The sequence below is a fragment of the Oryctolagus cuniculus genome, chromosome 16, assembly GCF_051225735.1.
Source record: "Oryctolagus cuniculus isolate XC-2025 breed Fujian yellow rabbit chromosome 16, ASM5122573v1, whole genome shotgun sequence".
NCBI classification, from domain to species: Eukaryota; Metazoa; Chordata; class Mammalia; order Lagomorpha; family Leporidae; genus Oryctolagus; species Oryctolagus cuniculus.
Window position 1 is genome coordinate 58,413,021 of NC_142882.1, and position 24,459 is coordinate 58,437,479.

The following is a 24,459-nucleotide window of genomic DNA, read 5'->3' on the forward strand; positions in this document are numbered from 1 at the left end:
CCCCTGGGTCCCAAGTCCCACGGGTCCTCTCCCCCTTCCCTGTTTCCAGCCTGCCCTCTTTCTTCCTTGCTTCTTCTCTTGACTCCTTTGCCAGGCTGATCCCCGCCATGCACAGCCAAAGAATAAAGTCCAGCTTCCCTGGCGTGACATCGAGGGCCTCGTCACCCAAGCCCCCTCCCCGCCGCTCTGCATGGTGCTTGGCATTCGCATGAACAGGCCTGGCACGTACCCAGCTCTGTGCTGAGTCATCGCTTGAAGCACGCTCCTCACTCTCACCCCATGCTCACAGAAAAACTCCTACGTATCGTGTAAACCCCAGCTCAACGCCACCTCCTCCATGGAGCCTTCCACAGCAGCCTGGATCTGACACAGTCCTTTGTTTTTCCCCTCTGGGTTACCTCCTCTTGTAACACAGGCCTGCAGATTTGTTGCCCTCGAACCCCAGCAACACGTACGTTTTACGTCACAATCCAGTACCCACATACCCCTGAACCTGGTTTCAAAAATGTGAAATTTATGTTGATCACAGCTGTGACGCTTCTCTTCTGTTCTGAAATATTCTGTTCACTTCCTGTACAAATGCTGGTCGTGACCACTACACTGACTTCACAGGCCGTGGCTGCTCCCCAGCCATAGTCCAAGAACAGACGTTATTGTAGCGCGTTTGCTGTAATTCACAGTGCACTTGGTCTCTTTGAAGCGAATCCTTTGCTCCAGGACTCTTGAGTTTCCTAGGGACAGACAAGTGGGCAGAGACCATAATGGAGCCACTGGGTCCCCCGAGGAGTGAGCCATCGAGTTCCTGTGGGCTGAATCAGGTTGACTGAGATCTGTTGGATCTTGGAAGGCAGAGTCTGAAGGGTGGATGTGGAGGGAGGGGCCGTCTCCCTGGGGGCCCAGCCCTGCCCGGGGATGATGGCTGCAGACAACAGGTATCGGGGGACCAGGGGACAGATGTGCCCTGCTCTTTGAGGGAGCTGTCCACTACAACTAATGAGGGCACTGAGCCCTCAGGCACAGCCATGCACCGGGGAGAATAGAGTGGGAAGAGCACCCCCCTCCACACCCAGGGAGCCACAGGGGGATGGAAACAGAACACAGGCCAGTGGCTAGGCCAGAATTGTGGTCCTGGATGCAGCGAGGTGGGTGCCCGTTACCACAGCAACCCAGGGCCTCTGCTGAGGATCGATATTGGTGGTGTGTGGTGTGGCCTGGCAGGGGCATTAGGGTCTGGAGGGTGCGGGCAAGGTCTTCTCTGGCAGGGCTCTATAGTTAGGAAGCCTGAGCCCTACACCCAGGTGGCCCTGGCCTAATGAGAGCCCCCAGGGCAATGGACCACCCCTGTTTTCAGGTGCCGACATTTTGATAAGAATTCCTGACCTGTGGGATAACATGGCGTGGTCCAGGGACTGGCTGGGAGGTGGGGGGCTATGTTCCTGATATTGTTTTATCTCTAGCTGGATGGACAGGTGATCCTGACTAAGTCTCTTCCCTCTTGGCCTCTGTTTATCTCCTTGGAAAAAGTGATGTGAATTGGTTCTCAATCATGCCGTTGGCATCTGCTGGGAGTCAGGTGGGACTTCCCGACCTCCTAAATGCCAGCAACTCCTCCAAGCCATTGTGACAACCCCAGATATCCCTACGTCACTTTCAAATGCTGCCCAGGCTGGCACTGCTATCTCTGGTCCTCTAACCAGTGGGACACGCACCATGGGTGTGTGGTAGCCATGGGGGACACAGTGAGGGGGACTGTGATGGAGGGGCATCAGTGTAGCCATCAGTTACAGGGAAGGTGACAAGAAAGGGGGAGGAGAAGGTGATGGGAGAGGGATGGGGAGGGCGAGAAGCCCTATTTACTGAAGGAATGAAGTCATTGCACAGGCCCAGACCTTCAGCACCACGGACAGCAAAATGCTACAGCTCTCTGCCCTTCACGGTTTCTGCAGGTACCAGACCTTGGAGAGCTCCTGGGAGCCAGCCCTTCCACTCTGCATTCAGATCATTGTCCTCGACCCAGCCTGTTTGCATCCTAGGCTCCTCCAAGAGCTTCTGTGATAGCTCCAGCTCCCTGAGGGTTCCGACTGACTTCACCCTGGGTTGGCATTGCTGTCTCTCATTCCTAACCAGCCCAGGGGGCTCCCTGCAACAGGACTTCCCAGGCTGAGAGTCCCTGAGAGCAGGGCTTTGGTGGCCACCTTTGGCCTTTTCATCAGAGCTGCACAGAGCTGAGCACACAGAGGCCTCAGGATGGATCAGAGCTGATGCTGTTGCCTACGTTACTGTGGAACCCAAAGAGGGTGGGATTTGGAGTGGCCCAAGAGGATAGGCTGGCATCCTTGGAAGCCCAGACTCCAGGTGTGAAACAGCCACACATGCGGGCAGCAGGCACCTGAGTCTCACACACACCCAGTGGACAGGATGGGTTGACCCTGCTGCCGGGGCTGCTGACCTTGCAGTCCAAGCCCACGTCAGGACAGTCAGTCTCAGACCTGTAGGCAGTATCCTCTGGATTCCAGGCACAGAAGCACTGACCAGTCCAAGGAAAGCACAATGGGAATTTAAGAGGGGGAGGTGGCCGGCGCCGCGGCTCACTAGGCTAATCCTCCGCCTTGCGGCGCCGGCACACCGGGTTCTAGTCCCAGTTGGGGTGCCGGATTCTTTCCCGGTTGCCCCTCTTCCAGGCCAGCTCTCTGCTGTGGCCCAGGAAGGCAGTGGAGGATGGCCCAAGTGCTTGGGCCCTGCACCCCATGGGAGACCAGGATGAGCACCTGGCTCCTGCCATCGGATCAGCGCAGTGCGCCGGCCACAGCATGCCGACCGCGGTGGCCATTGGAGGGTGAACCAACGGCAAAGGAAGACCTTTCTCTCTGTCTCTCTCTCTCTCTCACTGTCCACTCTGCCTGTCAAAAAAAAAAAAAAAAGAGGGGGAGGTAACTTCCCCCTTCATTTGGTTTGGTGGAGCTCAATGAGGAAAACAAAAGGTCCTGTTTGGGGTCACTAACCACGCCAAGAGGTGAGCAAGAAGAGCTCTCTGCCCCAGGGTAACTTTCTGAGGAGGAGACCTGCAGTTGATATTTCTAGAGGGGAGAGACCCTCTCTGCCACCCTGTGCTCCAGCAGACACAGCCAGTGGCATCCCCTGCCGTGGGACAGTCCCTCAGGGTCCAGCCTTGAGCAAGATTGCAGCCCCTCCACTGCCTGAGCTGGGCTCCTCCACATCCAGCCATCTCCTTCCCACCTGACTTGGCGTTCTGTTGGGAAATCCTTGACTCTGGTTTTGGGTCATCTCTCTTAACCTTTTGTGCGGAAAATCTTCCAGCTAATTTCTCCTCCCAGCCTGGCCTCTGTCATCTGGCTGGGGCCATGGTGCTGCGGTGCATGGCTAATCACTTTTCATTCCATCACAGGGGAAGTGTGGCCAGAGACGGAGCAGTCAGAGAAACAGTCATGGTGCCAACAGTGCTGTTTTCCCGAGCTTCCCCAACAAGGTGCATCTCCTTGAGCTCAGTCTCATGCATTGTCCTGATGCTGCAGCCGTCAACTCTGGGTGCCCTCTGCGCCTTTCTGTCTTGATCTGCTCATAGCACCTTGACAGTGGGGAGCAGGCATCTGGGGGTGTTCACCCAAGCTCAGAGCCAGCCTGACCCGGGAAAGGTGCTGCACTGGGAGACTGGGACTCTCTCATTGCCAAACCCAGTCAGTGGAAGGGAGTTGTTTCCCTGGGGCCATCTGTTGTGACATCAAGGGTGTGAGCCGGGGAACGTCTCCACCTTGCTGTGTTGCATGGGTGCTGCTCTGGGGGCGTCCGTCCTGTACTCTGGACCTTGGGAAACCCTGTGCTTCCTTTTGCACAGGACTTTTCACTCAGGATGCTCTGCCATCTTCGAGTGGTACGGCAAGACTAACAGTCCATGCTGACAGGAGACAATGGGGAAACTGAGTCACAGAGGGACCAAGCAGTTTAATGGCGATTACAATGGAATAGAGATGGCCAGGTAGGGGTGGCTGAGGGTCAGCTCAGGAGAGCCTTGTGAGTGGAGACAAGGCAGCTGGGAGCCCCCAGGCCATGTGGTTGTTGGACAGCACAGGGACCATGGGTGCAGGCTGCATCTTTCCCAGCAGACAAATAGTTCTCATACTCAGGGGGCTTCTGGTCCCTGGGGAACACAAATGCAGCCCTGAGTTTCTGGATTCTCCCCTCAACTCATGGGGCATGGCTGTCTGGGACCATCCCCGAGGCTCACAACCTAGCCAGGTACGGAGTGTTTCCTCAACAAATGTGACAACTCCACTGCCTCAGGACCTACAGGGCCACCCCCACCCTCTCAAGGAAGCCTCTCAGGGATCCTCCAGGTCCCCAACCTCCTCTTTGCAGTCTGTGACTGTTGATTTGTGCAAGTCTGACCTTGAAGCAGCCCAGGGCTCCCTGAGGGCAGGCCCCAGCCTTTCTTGTCACCGCTGCCCCCTGGGAAATCACTCAGCTGTGTGTAGCCACTTCGACCCAGCCAGTGCCTCAGCATGGCACCAGAAAGGCATTCTGAGAACTGAGGACCTCTGCCTTCCTCATGGGACAGGGCTAGTGTGATGTCCTTCTTCTCCGTGCTGGCAGACATACAGGTGGGCCCAGCCCCCCACCGAGGGACATGGCGGGAGTCTGGGGTCAAGGAGGCCGAGGCTGAGTCAGGCTGCACTTGGAGACCCCACAGGGGACGAGGGGCTCTGTCCAGGAGGAGGCAGTGCAGGATCCCCCTTTGCAGCCACAGGTCCACAGGCAGACACAGGGGTGGGCGTGCCAGAGAGGGGCAGATGGAATGAGGATGGGGCAGGGAGAGCCAAAGGATTTGAGGAGGGGGAGAGAAGAAGGGAAGGAAGGGGGAGGAGGAGAGAGAGCGAGAGGGAGAGAGCGAGAGAGAGGGAGAAACACCCTAGCAGCGACAGAAAGACAGGCAGAAGGCGCACAGAGAGAAACAGAGACTGAGACAGGGAGACAAGAGAGACATGCACACAGAGGTGGACTCAGAGGGATCTGTGCGAACCGGAATGGGAGGGAAAAAGAACGGAAGTGTCCCCTGTGGCCGAGGCACTGCAGAGCTAACCTGCTTCCCTCCCAGGGAGATGGGACCTGCCCAGGTTCTAAGGCAGATGGACAGTAAGGGTTGTTTTTGGCCAGCCAGGATTTGAACCTGGGCTTAGGAATCCCTGGGGAAAGTGAGGGGTGGGGATACAGAGACCACCCTCTGACACAGAGCTGAAATGCCAGAGCCTTCCTTGCAGCCAGAGCTCAAGTCAGGGACTCAGGGCCCCACATGGCCCTCTCATCAGAAGCACCTGCCCCGAGGGAGATGGGGAGCAGCACTTGCAGGGACAACTGCATGGAACTTCAGACAGTGGTGGCAGCAGGATTGTGGCTCAGTGGTGGTCAGGTCTGATGGCATGGGCAGGGCTGCTCAGGGAGACTGGGGTCCCTCTCTGGGCCAACTCTGCCTAGCGTTGCTCACTAGCGGCCCAAAACATGGCTCTGAAGTCCATCTCAGAGGCAGCATGGCCCTGCGGGCGAGAGTGCCCTGTGGAGTCCTCTGCCTGCACTGGGGCACAGGAGCTGATCAGACCTGGAAACAAGTTACTGCATGCCTCCGAGCCCCAATGTTTCCATCTGCAATGTGGGTAGAAAAGCAGTCCATCTCTTGGGGTGAAGGGAGAGTGAAATTATGGGTGTAAACTTCTCTCTGGGAGAGCTGGCGCCTGGCAGGTGATCAGTACAGAAGGCTTGTTGCTGATTCTCTGTGCTCAGCTGGGTTGAAGGGTCCTGTGACTAATGCCTTCATTGCTCTCCTGCTGACCCTGGGATCCCTGTCCTCTAAGGAGTGAGCCTTTGGGGGGTGGGGGAGTCTGTAGCATCTCAGAATCGGGACAGGAAGAGGAGCCTGGACTCCCTCTTCTCCCCCCAGGCTTCTCAGCTTCTGCATGTGCCAGCCTTTCAGAAGAAAGTGTCCCACTGAATAGGTGAGTGGAGGAGACCCCCCACCCCCCCTGCTCCTGGAGGCAGGGGAGCAGAGACATCCATCCCGAATTCCCATCGCCATTAGCTGCCTTGGCTCTTCCCACCTGGGCTGACCCGTCACTCCTCTGTCAGCTCCAGGGACCAGTAAATGGCCATGCTCCCCTCCCCCCAATGCTTCTCCTGTTCCCCAGCAGTCACAGCACTTTGGTTCACACAAAGAAAATTGCTCATTAGCTATCGGGGCTAATGGGTGCCACATTTACCAACCTTGATGTCACCCTGATCTTTTCTCAGCTCACTCGACTTGATGTCAATGCTCTATACACCATGACACCTCCTGCAGGAAGTCTTCCCTGCCCACCCCATCCTCACCCCCAATAGTCCCCAGCTCCTCCAGACCGGGGCATCATCACTTTGCATTTCTTTTGCCTGTAGAAATTACGAGTGAGGGCCTCCATAGAGTGCTAGTGCAAGGGCCGGCACATAGTGGGTGTTCAGGAAGTTGCTCAGCTCTGCTACGAAGAACAGAGCCAGGCCCTGCCCCAGGGAGCTCTGGGCTGGCTGGGAGAACAGGGTGTAGACCAGGCTGGGCTAAGACCAGGGAGCTCTCCCTCAGGTTCACAGATTGAGATGCTGTGATACCCCCTAGGCCCGGCTGACCCTCGGTCTCAGGCACACTGACCTCCACTCCACCCCACCCCACACACTCACAGAATCCTGAAAACACAGTGCTAATCACCGTGCTCCTGAGAAGGAGCAAGGGAGCCGTTTCCTCCGCTGGCATTCCTCTTGGCCCAGGGAGCTCACTTCCTCCCGGGGAGTCACTCACCCACAGGAAGCATGCTCTCAGGCCATGCGGAAATCCGCTTCCAGGATCCCACTGCCTCTACCACCCCCTCCCATTGGGGACACCTCTGCTGAGCTGCAGAGCGTAAGAGCAAAGCCGCTCCTAGGGCCCACCAGAGCCCTCAGCTGGTGCAGCCGGGGGAGTGCAACGAGGCAGCCTGGGCAGCCCTGCTGTCTTGCCTCCTCTGGCCACCTCTCACCAGATAGGGTGCAACCTCCGGAAGCCTGGACTGGCGCGTGTGCCTCTGTGGTGATGAGGCATTCGGGCCACCCTGAAGACACAAACAGCACTTGCCAGGATGTTTCTGGGATGAGGGGCTTCTCAGCCAGGGGAGGTAGGGCCCCAGGGGGTGCTCAGCGGGTGGGGCAGGGTGGGAGGTGTGAGTGGCATCCAGAGAGGGCCCCACAGCCGTCATCAGAGCTCACATGCGGCTCCCAAGGGCGTAGACATCAGCACCTCCGCGCCAGCCCCTCCCCCTGGAGCAGAGCCACCCGGAGCCTGGGGAACTCCAGCAGGCTCTGGCCCGGAGAGCTCCAGCCAGTCTGTGACTTGAGGAAAGCAGCACAGGTGGTTCTCCTGGGAGGCGGCAGCGCTCCTGATCCAGAGCTACTGCTGGGGCGCAGGAGGAATGCGCCCAGCGGGCCGGTCCCGGGATACCTCGTTAGGTACGAGAAGGTGCACCTGCCACCAGCCATCTCCGCAGTCTCCGGACTCAGGCTCCCCCAGCTCCTGCGCCCGCCCCATCTTTCCTGCCGCCCGCCCTCCTCCCGCGTTCTCCAGGTGTCAGGGGTCGGATCGCTCAGCACGCTCGCGCCAGGCATTGCGGACTAACCTGGAGGGTGGGGGCGCGATCTCTCGGCGAAGAGAAGCACAGAATCTCAGACATCGGAGCTCTCAGGATCCCTGGCTCCGCTGTCTGCGCTCCCACCGCGCGGAGCACGGGACCGTAAGCAAATCCCTACCTTAGAGCTTAGCAGCTGTGCTGTGGATGGGGCAGAAGACGCGCCCCCAACATCAGAAGGGGTCTTTATGGCCAGCGGTGTGGCGGTACTGCCACACGCAGAGGTCGCCACCCCAGGTCCAAGCCCCCTCGCTCCCTAAGCTGTGTCCCCCTTAGGCAGCGGCGGCCGAGGGGGCACTTACGGGTCGTGTTGTACTTGACGCCGTTGAAGTACTCGGGGCACGGCCTCTCCACGAGAGCTCCGGCCGCACTCCGGGGCCAGCACGTCCCGATCTGGTCCAAGGTCGTGTTGCAGTAGGAGTCGGGACCTGACGACGGGAGAGCGGAGCGGGGCTTAGAGGAGGCCCCTTGCGGCGCCGGGCTCTCCGAGCGCGCGGGGAAGGAGCCCGCGCCGCCGCGGTGCGCTCGCCTTCAGCCTACCCTCGGGGTCCAGAGGCTGCCCCCAGCCGTCCAAGAGCAGCTCCTCGGCCAGCGCCAGGCTGCAGTTGGCCTCCAGCAGACTGTGGAGCAGCGCCGCGTCCATCGCGCCTCGCAGCCGCGCGCGCAGAGGGAGTGGGAGTGCGCGCCCAGCGTGGCTGCCCGGGAGCGGGTGCCAGAGTGAGCCGCCGAGAGAGCGCAGGCTCCCGGCCCCTGCCGGCCCAGCCGCGATCACCCGGAGCTGCCAAGTCCGGACCTTCCAAGAGCTGAGCGCCCGAGCGCACCCTGCAGCGGGTCCACCGCCTCCGCCGCTGCCAATGGCGGCGCCAGGGGGCGGGGCCGGGCGGCCCTTCCGCGCTGTGCCCAGCCTCCAGACCCCGGCCCCCAGGTCTGACCCGAGCCCGCCTTCTCAGGACCCGCGAGGTCGGAGCTGGGGAGCGTGAGCTCCTGTCCCGGAGCCGCAGGGGCTGCGAAGTGCGCCGGCTTGGGGGAACCCACAGCCTTCCTCTTAGGGGGGATATTGCTGCCGGCCGCAGTGGGGCCTCAGTTTCTCCTCCCTGAGCTGTCAGGGGCGGAGTCCACGTGCTTGTCTGCACCCAGGCCTGGGAAGGAAACTGCGTGCCTGGAGGGACTGATGCAATCAAGTGGCCCGAGTGGGTGGAGACCCGGGCGGGGCGTGGGAGCTGGGATCCAGCGAGGAGGTTTCGGAAGGAGAGCCTGGTCCTGGAGAGGAGGGGCTGGGCATGTGGCTCTGACAGGACCTGCGAGTCCGGCACAACCAGGTAGTCCGCCCCGCGCCTGGGCCCCAAGCATTGCCATTTGATGAGATGTGGAAGTCTCCAGAACTAATGGCTTGGAATTATCCGGAACACTCAGGTCTTGGTGCCCTGGGCCCTAGAGAGACTGAATTGAGAAGGTGCCACTCTTGCTCCTGGCTCAGCTGTGCACCTGACACCCATTTCCATACCAGCGGAGAGGAAGAAAGTCAGGTGTGCAAGGCAGTGTCTCAGGGCCCGCAGCACTGTCTGCCTGCTAATTTGTTGTGTCCCTCCAGTGCCACAGGTGAGTGACAGACAGCTCAGGAAACAGGGCCTGGAGGTGGCATGTTCCAACTCAGGCCCTGGCCTGGCCTTGCCTCCGTGTCTCCTCTCCCTGCCGTGTTTGCCCAAGCAGGATTCTTGTCCTGTCTTTTGGGGATGTCCTCCCAGCCCGGAAGTTCTGAATTAGGAGAGTCAAAGCTGTGCATGTATGTGTGTGCATGTGTGTGCATATAAATGTGTGTGTGCATGTGTGCGTGTGTGTGTGATCTCTGGTGGGCAGGGAGAGCTGGGCCCAGGAACCAGTCCTACCCCACTGCCAGCTCCCCTGGGGACCCAAGCTGCCTGAGAAGGCTGAGAACCCTGACGCTGCACCTGAGCAGGGAGAGGCGAGGAGGCGGGCTGGGATGTCTCTGTGTCTTCCAGTCTCCGCAGGCTCCATATTAATGCTGCTGTCACTGCTCAGGCAGCTCCAGTGAGGCAGCTAGTGAGCGAGCGAGCGAGCACTGACACAGGGCTGAGCCCTGCAGGCTCTCCAGGGCCTGCTGACTGGCAAGGCCTAGGACGCGGTGCAGAGCAGCCAGCGGGGTCTGTCCTCCTGGATGGACAGTGAGGGGCCCCCGGGGCGGGGGAAGCTGCAGAGGCAGAGCTCCCCTGGTCTTGGCAATGACCAGAGCCAGGATCAGCAGGGAGAAGAGGGGGGGAGGGTCCCAGCCCCGTCCTGGGCCTGATCCTAACCCCAGGAAGCTGCAGAGTCCTGTTTCTCGTTCCCAGACAGAGCCCTGTCCCTCAGCGTGCCTCGGAGGTCAGAGTGTGGTTGGCTGGTTCAGCTGAAGTCTCCCCTGGGAAATACTTGGGGGTGGAGCGAGAGGAGGGAGCAACCTGGCTGAGCTTAAGTGATTGACTTTGCCCAGAGCGGGTGGTGAGCTCCAGGGTCCTGAGGCCAAGGGCTTCTGGCTCATAACCGACTTCTGCAGACCCGAGCGCTGGCCTAGGGGGCCTGGAGTGCTCCTAACGGGAAGAGCACATGGAATGAAGGTCCCTCGGGGAAGTGACCGCTTCGGAGGCAGAGCCAGAGGCTGTGCTGCTTCCAGAATGGCCAGCTGGGGCCTGAGCCCAGACCCACAGTCCCTGGGTTTGCAGGATGCAGGGCCGTCTTGGCATTGATTTTATTATTATAAGCACGCTTCTAAGCTGTGACACAGGAGAAACTGGAGAAGGTAGCGGTTTGGGAACAAATCGATTTTCTACCTCCCTTTAGTGTTTGCAAATAGACAAATGAGGAAGAAATTGGAAAGAGCTGAATTTTTCCTCAAAGAGATGAAACCCAACTACCAATAAAGTCTAGGTGCTTTTGCAAAGTAAGGTCACAGAAGTGGGTAGGAGGACCCTGGGAGGGAGGGGGGCTCCTGGGGCTGCAGGCTGGCCCTGTCCCACACCTATCAGTAGAGAAGCATTTGGGACAGTCTGTGTGTCCTCAGGCTGGTGGGGACAAGGGCAGATGGGCAAGCAAGTCCTGGTAAGTGTGACAGGTGTTGTAGAAGAGCCCTGTGTGTCACTCAAAGCCTGGGGGGAGGCAGGTACCTCTGCTGCTCTGTCTCTCACGCCTGGGCCCACCCCAGATGTGGGCTGTGCGCTGGGGGACAGTTCCAGGCACACCTATTGCAAGCTATGCATGGCATCAAGTAGCCATGCAGAGCACAGCAGAGACACCCAGAGTCACAGTCACAACCAAGTCCCACTCTCACTCAGCCCCTGCCACTCAAGGATCAGCTGGAACACAAGGGCCCAAGGGGACAGGGCGTCCTTGCATCCTGCAGGGCTGTCCTGGGTCACAGGGCACAGACCGTGAGGCAGCTCAGGCAGAGCTGGGACCAAGTAGTGAGGCTTCTTGGGAGTTAACCACGTGCCTGCTGGGCTTGGAGGCTCACCCTGGTCCTGAGGCACTGGGGGCTGTCCTCCCGAGCCAGACGCTTCTCTGCTGCCGCCCCCACCCCACCTCCCGCCATCCCCACTCAGCATTAGAGCAGTGGAAGTGGCTTGGAGTCTTCATGTGGAAGCATGGGACCAGGCAGGGCTTTCACTAACTGGCCAGCCCCACATTCTTATTACAGATGGGCAGTGGGATGCCCGGGGACAGAAAAGGACTTCCTCTGCCGCCCCTCCCAGCCAGCCTCATGTCCACAGCAGCCCAAGGGCTCCCTGGCTCCTGCCTGTGGCAGATGAGCAATGTTCAATCACTATAATCCTGTCACTCGTCCTCACCAGAGGGACTCCCCATGGCCTGCGGAGTGTCCCCCACGCTCTCGCTCCTGCTGTTTGAGAGGTCTTGCAGACCATCCTGTTTGTCCCTGGAACCCCTCTGTACCTCTGCACCTTTGTGCAGGCTGTTCCCTCTCCAGGGAATGCCCCGCAGGGACCCACCCACCCCTCCACCATGCAGCCAAGCTCCCAGCTCCTCTGTCCTGTCTGGGTCAGGAGGCTCCCTATGGCACCCCACCTGCTGGGGACTGAGCCTGCTGCCTTTTCTCCCGTGTCCTCTACCAGCTTGTCACTCTCCAAGGGCAGGGCTGTTTCTGTTCACCACCAGTCCCCAGCATCCACAGAGTGCTCCAGGCTGGGGCTCAGTGAGTCACTCCTGAAAGAATGAATGTCTTGGCAGCAGAGCTGGGGGAAGCCCAGGTCCCTGTCTCCTGGACCAAGGCTCTCTTCCCATGTGACCAACCCTGGTGAGCATGTGTGTGTGCGTGTGTGCGCATTTGTGTGGTGTATGTGTGTGTGTGTGTGTGTTGGATTGGAGAGTTATTTCAAGAAGTCCTTGAATCCATTTGGACCTTGATCTTGTCTATGGGCAGAATAAATAATCAGCCTGACAATAGAGGCCCCACATTTTTCCTAAAGTATGCAGATGCCTCTGCGATGAATAAAATAGCAGCCATCCATTTGCAGCCTGCTGGAAGTCGTAATTGCTGATGTGTATTCTTCCTTTATTTGGACTTCAGGGGCTACAGCCTAATTGATTCCCGCCTTTGATTCATGACCTCTATCGCACTTTATCTCATTCTGGTCTTTCCTTTTATGGCCGTTTGTGGGCAGTACAGGCTCTCAGGGACCTGCCGCCCCATCCCAACCTAGATCATCACTGGTCACTTACGTATTTATCTATGAGTACGGTGTGCATCATTCCCTTGTTCGGTTTTCCTTCCTTTCCTCGCTTGTACGGGTATCTCATTCAGAGCGCATGCTTTTGCGTGTTGCTGAACTAGTGTGAGTTGTGCATTTTCCCCATCCCCACAGCTTCTGGGGCCCAGGGGCGTCCTAAGTGCCAGATGGCCACTGCAGGGGCCTGGCTCGTGAGGAGCGAGCGTGCCCGAACTGGCTGCTACATTAGGAACGTTCCTGTGCTGTGGGATAGGAGTGTGGATTGTCCTCTTTGCTTAAGAGAATCACCCCCCACCAGATTTACATAATTAATATGGATCCTGGTGCACACAGCTGAGTGATTTCAGAAGTTAAGCAAGGGGTGCAGGGCTGTGCTTGGAGAAGCAGGAACCCTCTGGGTTAGATTCGGAGGCAGGGGCAGGGGGGCCAACCGGCAAGGGCTCAGGGGCAGGGTCTGTGCCACCTGCTGGAGGGGGTGGGAGGGGAGGGCAGGGATATGGCGGCAGTGGCTCTGCTGAGAGTGTGGTGAGGGGAAGGTGGAGCTCCCCTGGAGGGAGGGGACCTCCTCTGATGGCTGCTGGGCACGGCCAGGCTGGGTGTCCTCGCGGCCTCTTGTTCAAACGTCGCCGTCAGACTGCAGGTAGACTGAGGGCATTTCTAACTGGTGCGGAGACTCGGGCTCTGCTGGTGGTGTGGGCTGCTTCCCTGCCGGATCCACATGCTGAAGTCCTGACACCCACGACGCAGAAGTAGAGCTAAGGAAATTTGATTAGGGGGCCCCCGATCCATGAAGATCGGTGTCTTTGTGACAAGAAGGGACCAGGGCCAGTATTGCCTCCCAGTGGGCTAAGCCTCTGCCTGTGCTGCTGGTATCCCATACGGGCACCAGTTTGAGTCCCAGCTGCCTCGCTTCCAATCCAGCTCCCTGCTAATGCACCTGGGAAAATAGCAGAAGATGTCCCACATGCTTGGGCCCCTGCACTCATGTGGGAGACCCAGGTGGAGCTCCTGACTCCTGACTTTGGCCTGGCATAGCCTCGGCCATTGCAGTCATTTGGGGAGTGAACCAGCAGATAGAAGATCTATCTTTGTGTAACTCTGCCTTTCAAATAAATAAAAATATCTTTATAAAAAAGAAAAGAAGGGACCAGGACACACACACACACACACACACACACACACACACACGAGGGCCTGGTGGAGGCTCAGAGAGAAAGTGGCAGCTTACCAGCCAAAGAGAGCAGCCTTGGAAGGCCAACCGTTATCTTGGACCCCAGAAACATCAGAAAGTAAATTTCTGGTGGTTAAAGCTGCCAGTCTGTGGCATTTGTGACAGCAACTCGGAAAACGAACCAGGTTGAGGTAGGACAGTTGTGCACGGTGACTCCACTGCCCGGGGGGAGGAGCTAGGACCCAGCCTGGGGTCTCTCTGTCCTCAACACCTAAATTCTCGGCACTGAGCAGGCAGCCTTGCCCTGACTCCTGACCCAGGCTGTCTTATGGAGGCTGGGGCCCAGTGCTGGCCAGGGCTCCCGTCCTCTCATGCCCTGGCAGTGGCTCCAGGCCCTGGGGGCACTCTCACCGCACCACGCTCTCCTCTTTCCCCCAGTGGGCCTGGGGATGCAGCCCTGGGCAGGCCAGGATGCTGGGTGGGGCCCTGGAGCCATCTCTGTCAGAGCACCTGAGAACCAAAACCTGGCAGCAGCCGCCCCGGCGTGGAACCAGCCGCTGGGAAACTCAGAGGCTCAGCACTCAGGGCCCAGCTGCTGCTCTGCTCTGCCGACCTCGCCAGGGGGCCACACCTGTAGCCACGGCAACTGGAGCTGTTTTTATTCCTTCCACCTGTCTCATGTGAGGGAAGAGGAACTCCCAGCCAACTCCTCATCACTGAGGGAGACCCGGATGCTCACGTGGGGAAGGGGCCTGCCCTAGGACTCCCCCCCACCCCCAGTAAAGCAGATGCCAAACCAGGGCTGAAGCCAGGTTCACCCACCACAGCCACCCCCATGGAGCTTGGGCTGGCCCAGGAGAGCAGCTCCCTTCCCGCTGCCTGGCACCCACTGAGGGCCGCGGGGGCGTGCATACCTGGCAGGTGAGTGAGGGCTGGGGTCCCGTGGCAGTGCTGTTCCAACAGTGCCCACTGGGGCTGGTCCCTGGGTGCCTGGCTCGGCCCAGACGCCTAGGAGAGAACAGGGTGAGGGTGGAGGTCAGGCCCTGCTGAGCACTGACAGCAGCTGTTGGGCAATCCACCACGTCCCGTCCTGTCACCTGGGCTCGGTTCTCTTACCTCGATTATGCTGAGGGCGACTTGGTGGGGGGGAAGTGGCCTGGCCAGGGCTGGAACCCTGGTATCCCCTCGGAGACAGGAGCAAGCTCTGTCCCTCCCCGCACCCCAAAGCTGTCTCCTCCTCCGGATGGGGCCAGCATCCCTCTGTCCCCTAGCACACCCACTGAGTGTCAGGGCCTGGCTGGGGGAGCAAGTGGGTGTCCCTGGTGGTCCCAGGCCAGGGAGGGAACCACTGGAGTTAGAAAGGGCAGAAGGCAGGGGAAGAGAGTGTCACACAGGGAAGAGGGCAGTTACAGGGCAGGGTGTTGGGCAGGGTGTGAGAGAGACAGCTAACCTGGACTTGGGAAGACGGGAAGGCTTCCTGGAAAAGGTGGTATATGGGAGGCAAGCAGGAGGAGGAGTAGGGAAATGGAGGGGACCACAGTGTCAGTTCTGACCAAGGAGCAGATGTAACTGCTGTAATGATGGTAGTCCCACCAAAAAGACAAAAACCGCCCAGGAGCCCATCTCCCGATCATCAGCGTGGGTGCAGAGGGGCAGTAGATTCAGAGGTGTCTGCCCTGGAGGGGAGCATCTTCTGGTGGGAAGACGGGTTGGGGGCCAGCTTTCCAGGAGAGCTGGGGTAGCCTCATGGAAGGGGTCAGGACGCTGAGGGCTTTGCAGAGTGTGTAGGGGTTTGCCTCCATGAGGGCAGAGCTGGGAAGGGCACCCTCGGTGCAGTTCTACCTCCTGCCCCACCCTTCCTGAGACCACTGCTTCGCCCAGAGCGGGCCGTTCCTGGCTCCAATCCTCCTATGGCAACCCCCTCCCCTTTCTTCTGCCTGTCAGATGTCCCCTTCCTGGGAGCTGGGTCAGTGTTTGCCCATGATGTCCCCTGGGGCCAGAGCCCCCCCCCCCCCAGCATGTTCCCGCATTGGGCTCAGCCCACTTCCTGTGCTGGGGCCCAGCACACCTCCTGTGCTGGAGCCGGCACTCCACTTTGAATGGACGACTCCACCTGGGCAGAGGGGCCGTGCTGCTCCGTCTCCCAGGGCTGAAACACTCACAGGTACGCACACTGCGCCTGCGTCCTCCCCAGGCACCCACAACGCCAGGGGCAGAGGGTGATGCAGAGGGGCATGGGTGTGCGCTGTGTGTGCACGCATGTTGTGTGTGCTGTGGTGTTGTAAGACGCTGCCTGCAGGAATGACATAGGGGGCAGGGCCTTGCTGGCGACAGGAAGTGGGACCTCCTGGGCGCAGGGAGCCACCTCCTGGGTGGGAGGAGCTGGGCAGGGAGGACCCTGGGGCCTTCCCAGGAGAGTTTCAGGCCCTACCCTAGGCAGGGAGAGCCCCGCACTGCTCGAGTCCTGGGGGAGGAGCCCGCTCCCTGTGCGCTCAGAGCCAGGTTGGCGGAACGGGCGATCACCTGCCTGACGGAGCCCCAGCGTTGCAGCCAGGGCCTTCGAGAGGTCAGCTGGCACCCAAGACGCAGGCCCCTGCCTGCTGAGCAGCCGCGGCCACCACCACGTGCTTTGTGGCTGAGCCCTCGAGAACCTGGGGCTCATGGGGAATTCACCCCAACTTGGGGCACTGCCAGCTGCTTCTCAGACAAGACCGGGGGCTGTGAAGGAGGTGATGGGTCAGGCCTGAGCCCTCGCTGCCCCCAGACCCAGCACAGGGAGGGGCTGAGGGCTCCGCGGAGCAGGCAGGTGGGGGTCGGGGGTCAGTCCTGGGGCTGCGAGCTCAGCCTGGCCCTGTGGTTGGGACCTGGGGGAAATGGCCGAGCAGATGACAAGTGGTGTTGGGAGGAACTCCCAACTCTGAGCCCCGCCCCTGTGACTCTCCGGCACAGCCAGAGGCACCCGCTCACCCCACAGGGCTGCTTGTGTAGGTGTGACTCAGTTCAGACCCAGGCACAGCCTGCAGGGGCCCATCTTGGGCAGAGCCCCTGTTGGTGATGCGATGGGTGGGCAGGGACCTGAGACAGTAGCTGGGCAGTGGGCCAGGGAGGCAGGGACCCGCCTTGAGTAATCTCGCTCCAGGGGCTGGGGCTGAGCTCCCCGAGCGGGCAGAGTGCAGGCAGCGCAGTGTCCAGGGCTCTGCAGATGCTGCTTCTTAGCTGGGCGGCCTTGGCAGAGCTACTTGACTTCTCTGAGCCGCAATCTCCTTGTCTTTAGTTTGGGGCTAAACAAACCCCACAGGAATTTTGTGTGCATTAAAGAAATGAGTGTATGGGGGCCGGCGCTGTGGCACACCGGGTTAATGCCCTGGCCTGCAGTGCCGGCATCCCATATGGGTGCCGGGTCGGGTCCCGGCTGCTCCACTTCCAATCCAGCTCTTTGCCATGGCCTGGGAAAGCAGTAGAAGATGGCCCAAGTCCTTGGACCGCTGCACCCACATAGGAGACCTGGAAGAAGCTCCTGGCTCCTGGCTTCAGATCAGCACAGCTCCGGCCGTTGCGGCCATCTGGGGGGTGAACCAGCGGATGGAAGACCTCTCTCTCTCTCTCTGCCTCTCCTCTCTCTGTGTAACTCTGACTGTCAAATAAAAATAAATAAATCTTAAAAAAAAATGAGTGTATGGTGAGAACCTGGCACATGGAGCTAAATGGTGATTCCTGTCAAGGATTTTAGGAGGGGCTAGTTAGGGAGCTCAGAGATGGGGGCTCACGTCCCCAGGGTGGGGTACCCGATGCCCTGCACAAGCTCTTCCCTCCAGGAACGCCGCTTAGAGACCCTCCCCTCCTTCCCCAACTCTAGCCAGCCTGTGTGTCCCTCGGCCCCACCTCCCAGCAGGACTGGCTGCAGAGCCGAGTCTACCAGGATGAGACTCAGGCCACAGGTGGGTAGAGGGAAGGAGGGGAGACCGTGGGGAGGGGGCTGATTAGCACAGGGGTTAAGGCACCACTTGGGACACCTGTGTCCAGAGGGCCTGCTTCGAGTCCCGGCTACTCCACTCCCTTTCCAGCTTCCTGCTAATGTGCACTCTGGGAGGCAGCAGGTGGTCCCCAAGCATTTGGGTCCCTGCCACCACGTGGGAGACCTGCAGTGAGCTCCTGGCTTCGGCTGGGCCCAGCCCTGGCTGTTGTGGGCATTGGAGAGTGAACCAGTGGATGGATGATCTCTCTGTCTCTGTCTCTTTGAAAGTAGATAAATAAAAAATGTAAAATAAAGAAGAGAGAATGAGAGGGGCAGGAGCTGAGTGAGCAAAGGCTCAGAGGCAGGACAGCACAGGGCCTGCCCAGGGGCCAGCAGCCTCCGGCTTGGAGCGCCCTGGGGAGAGGGAGCTGGGCGGGGAGGGATGCTTCCCGGAAGTCCGCCCTTGCCGAGTGCCACAAGCGGCTCCAGACGCTTCCCCTGGAGCAGCTGATTCAATAGAACAGCTCCTGAAGGAGCTGCAGACGGTCCCGTTTGAAAGGCCAGGCAACTGAGGCCTAGAGAAGTGAGGTCCTCTCTCAGGGCCACACGGTGGGGAAGAGCAGGGGCGGGGCTCCGGCGAGAGTGCGCTGGGGGTGGTGGCTGTCCTGACACCCACGGGAAGGCTAGTCCTGGGTGAGGACATGCAGGCTTGAGAGGCAAGGCTGAGAGGAGCCAGACGGATGGGGGCTGAAGTTGGGAGGCCACGCAGGCAGAAGCCCCTGCCCTGCCAGGGGAGGGGGAGAGGCAACGAGCTGGGTCCTGGGGTGCAGGTTTGTCGGGGGGAAGACCCCACTAGCTGAACAGGACCCTGCTCGGTTCTCTGGTCTGAGCTTCCCGTAGCCCCCACTGGGATACTGTGACTTAGTAAGAAATTAATATCTGCCTGATTTCAGCCTAGATCTGTGGTTGGCGCCAGGTGGGGCCAGGCTTGTGCAACTGACCTTGACCGTGGCCTGTGAGGTCAGTGCTGACTCCAGGCAGACAGCGTCAGAACTGAACTGCGTCGTGGGACAGCAGCTGATGCTCCCGAGAAACCCCACACGCCAGAAGCAGAAGTGTAGGGGGAGCCCAGAGAGGAGACGGCACGTTTTCTCCTGTGAGGGACGTCTGGACTTTTGTATTGGTCGGCTCTCGTTTGTCCCAGGGCCAAGGGACTGCTCTCCATCCCCACTCTGCCCCGTGAGCTGGACCACAGGCTATGGGAACCTGGGATCCGTGCATCTGTGTCCCCACATATTGAGCACTTAGCCAGGGCTCTAAAGCGTTTGTTGACTGAGTGATGGAGTGGATGAATGAGATTACAGTCCCTTTGATGGAGAGAGTCCCCCCATCTGCCTGCCCCAGTTCCAGGAGCTTTTCTTGGGTCGCATTTCCTTCTCTCTGAGTTTTCACTTTGGGGCCAGCCTTGGGGAGGGCCCAGGAACTGCTCTGGCCCCTGTGTGCCTGGAGTGGGAGCGGCTCATCTTAGGCTGTGGGTCAGGGCCAAGACTCCAGCTGCTCTGCCTCCCGCTGGGCCCCATCCAGGCAGGACCTGTGGCCCAGGAGCCAGACAGCCCTCCAAGGTGCCACTTCCCTGGAGCCAGGGGGTCTGGCCCAGTGCGGTGTTCCGTTCTGGGCCTGGCAACAGAGCTTCCAGCTAAAATTAGCCCTGGACTAAGCTGGGGAGATTGGCGGGACCACAGGTCCATAGCCCTGGCTGCCAGGGACCTGAGGGAGAGGTGGGGGCGAGCACCCTCCTACCTCCCTCTGCTGCCCAAGGTCAGGGAGGACTTGGCCAGAGGGGAGGGCTCCTCCCACTCTGCTTTCATTCAGCCACTTTCATTGAGCAGAGCTCAGGCCCTGCCCCCTGGGGAGGGCGGAGTTACAGGAGGCAGAGGAGGAGGAAGGGAGGGAGGAAGGAGAAAAGGGAGGGAGAGGGGATCACTGGGAGTGGAGGCAGCCTGGACCCTGCCCTGACAAGAGCAGCAGAGCTTCCGGGCAGAAGCTGAAGGGAGTGGTTTCTGGAGCACCTGGGCGGCCTACCTGGAGGAGGAGGCCTTGGAGATTTGAGATTCGGTTCCAACGCAGAGGAGGTGGGACCTCCAGTGAGGACCCTTGATAGCTCCAAGGGTTCCCTGCACCCTGTCTGCTCTGGCAGAGGCTCCTCTTAGGACACCCTGCCCTCTGGCCTCTCCTCATCCAGGTTCACCCCCTCTGATGTAACCTTTCAAATGCTGGGCTCTCAACTCCCCTCACCTGGGTCACGCCCTGGGCCCTGAACACAGAGAGAGAGGGGAGGGAGCCGGCCTGCGGGGGCCCTGCAGCAGCTCACTTGCCCTAACATTATCTCAACTATTGACTCATCCCATGTCCGGTTTGCCTAATAGTCACCCTCCTTCTGATTTGTTTTGGCGTCTGTCTGAATGTCCTGAAAATAGCTTCACATTAACTTTAAATAATATTAAAATTAAAATTTTGCTACTGGAAGAGGATCTGGAGTTCAGCTGCCTGGTTGGAATCCTGGCTCTGCCATGGACCAGACCAGGGCACATGGGTGCACCTCAACTTCCTCATCTGTGAAACGGGTGAGGGCACTCTCACCTCCGAGGGTCCAGTGCAGTGCCCAGCGTGTGATAAGCTGTGCGTGGCAGTTACATAAAATCAACAAAAGAAGCTTGTCAAATAACCTCTGCTTCCCCCTTGCGGATTTGAAGACATCTTTGGAAATCAGGATTTTGAAGAAGTGACCAGACAAACTGGCCAAAGAGTCCTTAAAACGATTGAAATTCGATAAAGCAGAAAACAGCAGCTGAGGACACAGAATAGTTCCATAATTCATCAGGTTCTGCAAGTTTGAGGCTTAAGAGGAGTCCAAAATTAAATAGGCAGTGCCCTCCCTCAGACAAATTTCTTTGCTTAAAAATACTTAAACACCAACAAAATGGCAAAAACAGAGACCAAATTAGCTAATCAGCTTAGAAAACACTCAGAAGGGAGATGATTTTTGGGAAAAGTCATTGAATGAGCTTCTGGCAAATGGCCCTTGAGACTCTGGCCGAGCAGACCCTGCTGTGAGTGTGTGTGCACTGATGTGCATGTAATCTGTTACCCACACACGCACGTGTGTCCTTGTGCACTTGTGTGCATGCATGGCTATGTGTGTACACTTGCATGTGTGCATGCATGTAACATGCATGTCTATACACACATGTGTATATGTGTCTCTACACTCATGCATGTGTGTTTGTGTGTATGCAAATGTATGTGTGTCGGGGGGAGGTGGGATGTGCAGGGATCTGATCTTGGACTTTGGAAAGGGCTGGTTCAGGGGCATCCAGACTGCCTGGGAGGGGCGGGGGCTACCAGGGACTCCCCTGTGCCCCCTTCTCTCTCTGCTGAGACTTCTCAGGGGCAAATCTCCCCACCAGAAGCCAAGACCCCAGGCCAGAGGCCACAGCAGTCCAGAGGTCCTTAGGGAGAGAGAGTATCTTGCTTCCCTAAGGCATGAGGGGCTGGGCCCAGGCAAGAGGGCCTGGCAGGTGGCTGGGGTCTTCACAGAGGAGCTCCAAGTGCATTTGCTTACATGAGCTTTGGGCTCTCCCAGTAAACGTGTGCATTTCCCTTGGTGTGAGGGAGGCACTCAGCCCAGCGCCTGGCACAGGCCAGCTGTAGGATGGCAGTGCCACCGCCCAGGCAGCTCCCCAGGGGCTGCCCAGGGGACCCCAGCAGCACCAGGGTCAAGCCTAGCTAATTCCTCCAGGCCCCAGGGTGTGGCCGGACCAGGGTGTCCTCTCCGCTCTCCACCTCAAGGTGTGGCTTTCACAACTGCAGGTCAGCTGGGGAGAAGGGCCGTCCCCTGCTGGGAGAGCTCCTCATGCCCTTGGGATAAGCACCAGGTCCCACTGGGACCGCCACACCGACTTCTCTCGAGGGTGGCACCCAGGGCTTGTCCCTGTACTGTCTCCCTGCTTAGTTCTCTCCTGGGACCCCCAATGCCTCCCCATGGTCCTGCTGGGGCTCTCACACCTGCCATGCTTTTTTGAGTTCTAATTACCAGGGTAAATGCACTTCATTCTTGCCAGGCCTGCTTCGGCCATGAACACCATCAGGGCAGGAGCCAGAGGTCGGTTTGCCTGCCCTGTGTCCCTGCAGGGGCAGATATGTGAGAGGGTGGGAGCCAGGCCCTCCCAGCCACCTTCCCTCCGCACTGCGGGCTCCAGGCCTCAGTCTCTTCTCCCAGCGAGCAGAAAGCTCGGAGTTGCTGGCCACATATCCAGAAACAAATCCGATTACCACCGAGGCCAGGGCAAGGAAGGCTGTGTGGTCAGAAAGACCAAACTTTTGTTATTCTGCAGCTGTTACAGGCAGTGAGGCGCTGGGCAAGCAACTTGGTCTCTGTCTCAGCTGTGGCATCCAGTGGGCCAGTGGCAGGGCCTGGGCCAACTCGGAAGCTGAGCACTCGTGTCACTTCGGGTCTCTGCTTCTCAACCTGGCCAGGCTCTAGGGCAGCAACCAGAAGCTCTCTCCAGCCTGGGCTGCTGGCAGCACGGCCCTCAGAGGGAAGGGCTGAAGGGCAGACGTTGCCCCAAGACCTGGCTCGCTGCTCGCTTGGCAAGGGCACGTAGCCTGAGAACCAGCAGGGAAGAGGTGGTAAAGCGCTCAGAGGGGTGGAGGTGAACCCAGGCCACAGTCTCCCCGGGTCCCAAATGCAGGGTGCAATGTCGCTCAACAGGCATGGAAATCTAGGGGGACTGGCCATACCTCTCAGCACTGTCCTGACCAGGTCTCTGGGAAGGCAGGGACCCAGGTGTCTCCAAGCTTCATCCATGGTGCCTGGCATTCACTCAGTACTTTCTCTACCCCAGGCCCGGGGCTGTGTACTTAACCTGTGTTACTTTAGCTGATCCTCATGGCAACCCTATTCAGTGAACCCCAATATCACCCTCATTTTACCAAAGAAGAAACCGAGGCTTGGAAAAATGTGAGTCCCTGGTGCAAGGTCACGTGTTATGTGGCAGAGTGGGAGTTGAATGGGTTCTGCCAGCAGAGCACCGCCATAGGCGTGGCTGCGTACCACGTGTCTGTGTCATGGCTACTCAGTGGACCAGCCCTCCTTGTGCGTCCAGGGACACTGAGGTCCCTGGAGCTGGTCCGTGGCAGAGTCAGAACAGGAACAGGCCTCCTGACTCCCCGCCTGCCTCTGTCCCCCAAATTGTGGGGTCTCCCTGTCCCTCTTTGCCCTCTGAACCCCTTCATGCCTGCCGTGGCTCTTCTTCATGAGAAGTGTGGCCTAGGACAGCTCACCCTTCCTTCCCAAGCCTTGGTGTTCCCATCTGTAAAATGGGGAGAGGATCAGAGGTCTCTTTCTGGGGATCACGCCCTCCTAGACTCATCCCCACTCCCCGTCCCCTTGCCCCAGCCTGTGGGCAGACCCTAACTCCAGCCCGCCATGGACATGGGGTGCATGGGAGAAGCCTCGGGTCTCCGTAGCCACTCTGCCCCATGGCTCACTTGGTCCTGGGCACTGCCTGAGGCCAGGCTCTCTGGGAGGGAGAGACAAGGCAGCTCTCAGGCTGCAGAGGAAGGGGATGGAGGCCATGGGGCAGGAAGGGAGTGGGCAGGCAGCAGGGAAGTTGTGGGAAGGGCACGCCAGGCACCCTAGGGTGGCACTCAGATACCCTCTGCGTGTCTCCAAGAAGCTCCCTGTCCCATCTCAGCCATGCCAGACTTTTCTCCCCCACCTGCAGGCATGCACGCTCCACCCCATCACCGGTCACAGGATCTCCAACCGCAAGCCCAGGCAGGACAGCCGGGAGCTTCTGCACTGATCCCACGCCCCCTACTTACTTGGAGCAGCAGCGGGAGGAGGCAGAGCAGGAAAAGGAGGAGTCCTGGGGTCCCCGTGGGATCCCCCATGCCCTGGCAGTGACCAGGGAGTAGGGCCAGGACCAGAAGGTGCCGCAGAAGCCGGGCAGTGGGTCCCTTCCCAGGCCCTGTCCCTGTCCCTCCTCACTCATGCGGGGAGGCCAAGGTAAGGCCCTGGGCACAGGGGCGTTCTCCCCAGGGCAGCGGTGACACCGCCCCACAGCCTGCCCCCGCCTCCCCTCCAGGTTATTTATAGCTGGTGCTGGGCAGCCGCCTCTGGCCCCACCGCCAAGGGGACCGGCTCTCCCTGCAGCCCGCAGAGAAGGGGCTCAGGCCTGCATCCGCCGCCAGTGTTGCCTGGGCTCCCCAAGGTGGGGGGAGAGGACCTGAGCAAGGACGTGGGGCCCAGGTGACAGGAGCCAGAAAGCTGCCCTGGCTGTGGGGGAGGGAACGGCGGTGTTCGTAGAAACAGCGCTTCTAGGGTCCAGGGGGCCCGTGTCCCTGACTCATCTTCAAGGGGCTCAGAAATGCATGCGCGTAGACAGACACAGACTGAGCCACCAAGCACAAGGGAACAAAGCTAAATCACGGCCAAGCCGGGGTCAAGGGGACGTGGCTGGGCTTTGGATCAGCCTTCCCATTTTTCTGTGTGCACCCAAATAAATTTATTTTAGAACAAATATGACCCAAGACAATAACGGCAAGTGCAGCGGTGCCAGGGCCTGCCCGGGCAGAGCTGAGCAGTGCCGCTGGCCGGGGTAGGGGCAGACAGGCCAGCTGGGAGCTGTGCTTGGGAGCTGCTCTGCCTGGAGGCCCTGGCGCAGGGGTTAAAAAGCTTAGTGTGGTTGTGAGCAGAGGGCAAGCATCTGAGGAATGTGATTAAGTGGGGGTGCTGAGCTTTTTCCTGGGAGACCGGATGCTCGGTGCTTGGTGCTCCTGCAGATCTCCCTGCCTGGGATACTTTTCTGCCTTTCAGGACCTTGTTCTTCCTCCAGGCAGCCCTCC

General features: G+C 59.4%; 1 protein-coding gene across 10 annotated transcripts in view; it reads right to left on the minus strand.

Moving 5' to 3' along the window:
- Positions 1-23,697, minus strand: part of CRHR2 (corticotropin releasing hormone receptor 2) — a 38,264-nt gene extending 14,567 nt beyond the window's left edge. For 2 of the 10 annotated variants that reach the window (XM_070059403.2, XM_008261600.5), the window contains exons 1-3: positions 23,437-23,648; positions 14,510-14,603; positions 7,991-8,116 (exon numbers count right to left, since the gene is read on the minus strand). In XM_070059403.2, the coding sequence (XP_069915504.1) occupies positions 7,991-8,116; positions 14,510-14,603; positions 23,437-23,505 (289 nt within the window). In that variant the 5' untranslated portion in view covers positions 23,506-23,648. Of the gene's footprint in view, positions 1-7,990; positions 8,117-8,228; positions 8,631-14,509; positions 14,604-23,436 lie in introns of those variants that run through there. The other 8 variants (XR_016223013.1, XM_008261603.5, XM_008261604.5 and 5 more) reach the window with 8 other exon arrangements.
- Positions 23,698-24,459: the final 762 nt, after the last annotated feature.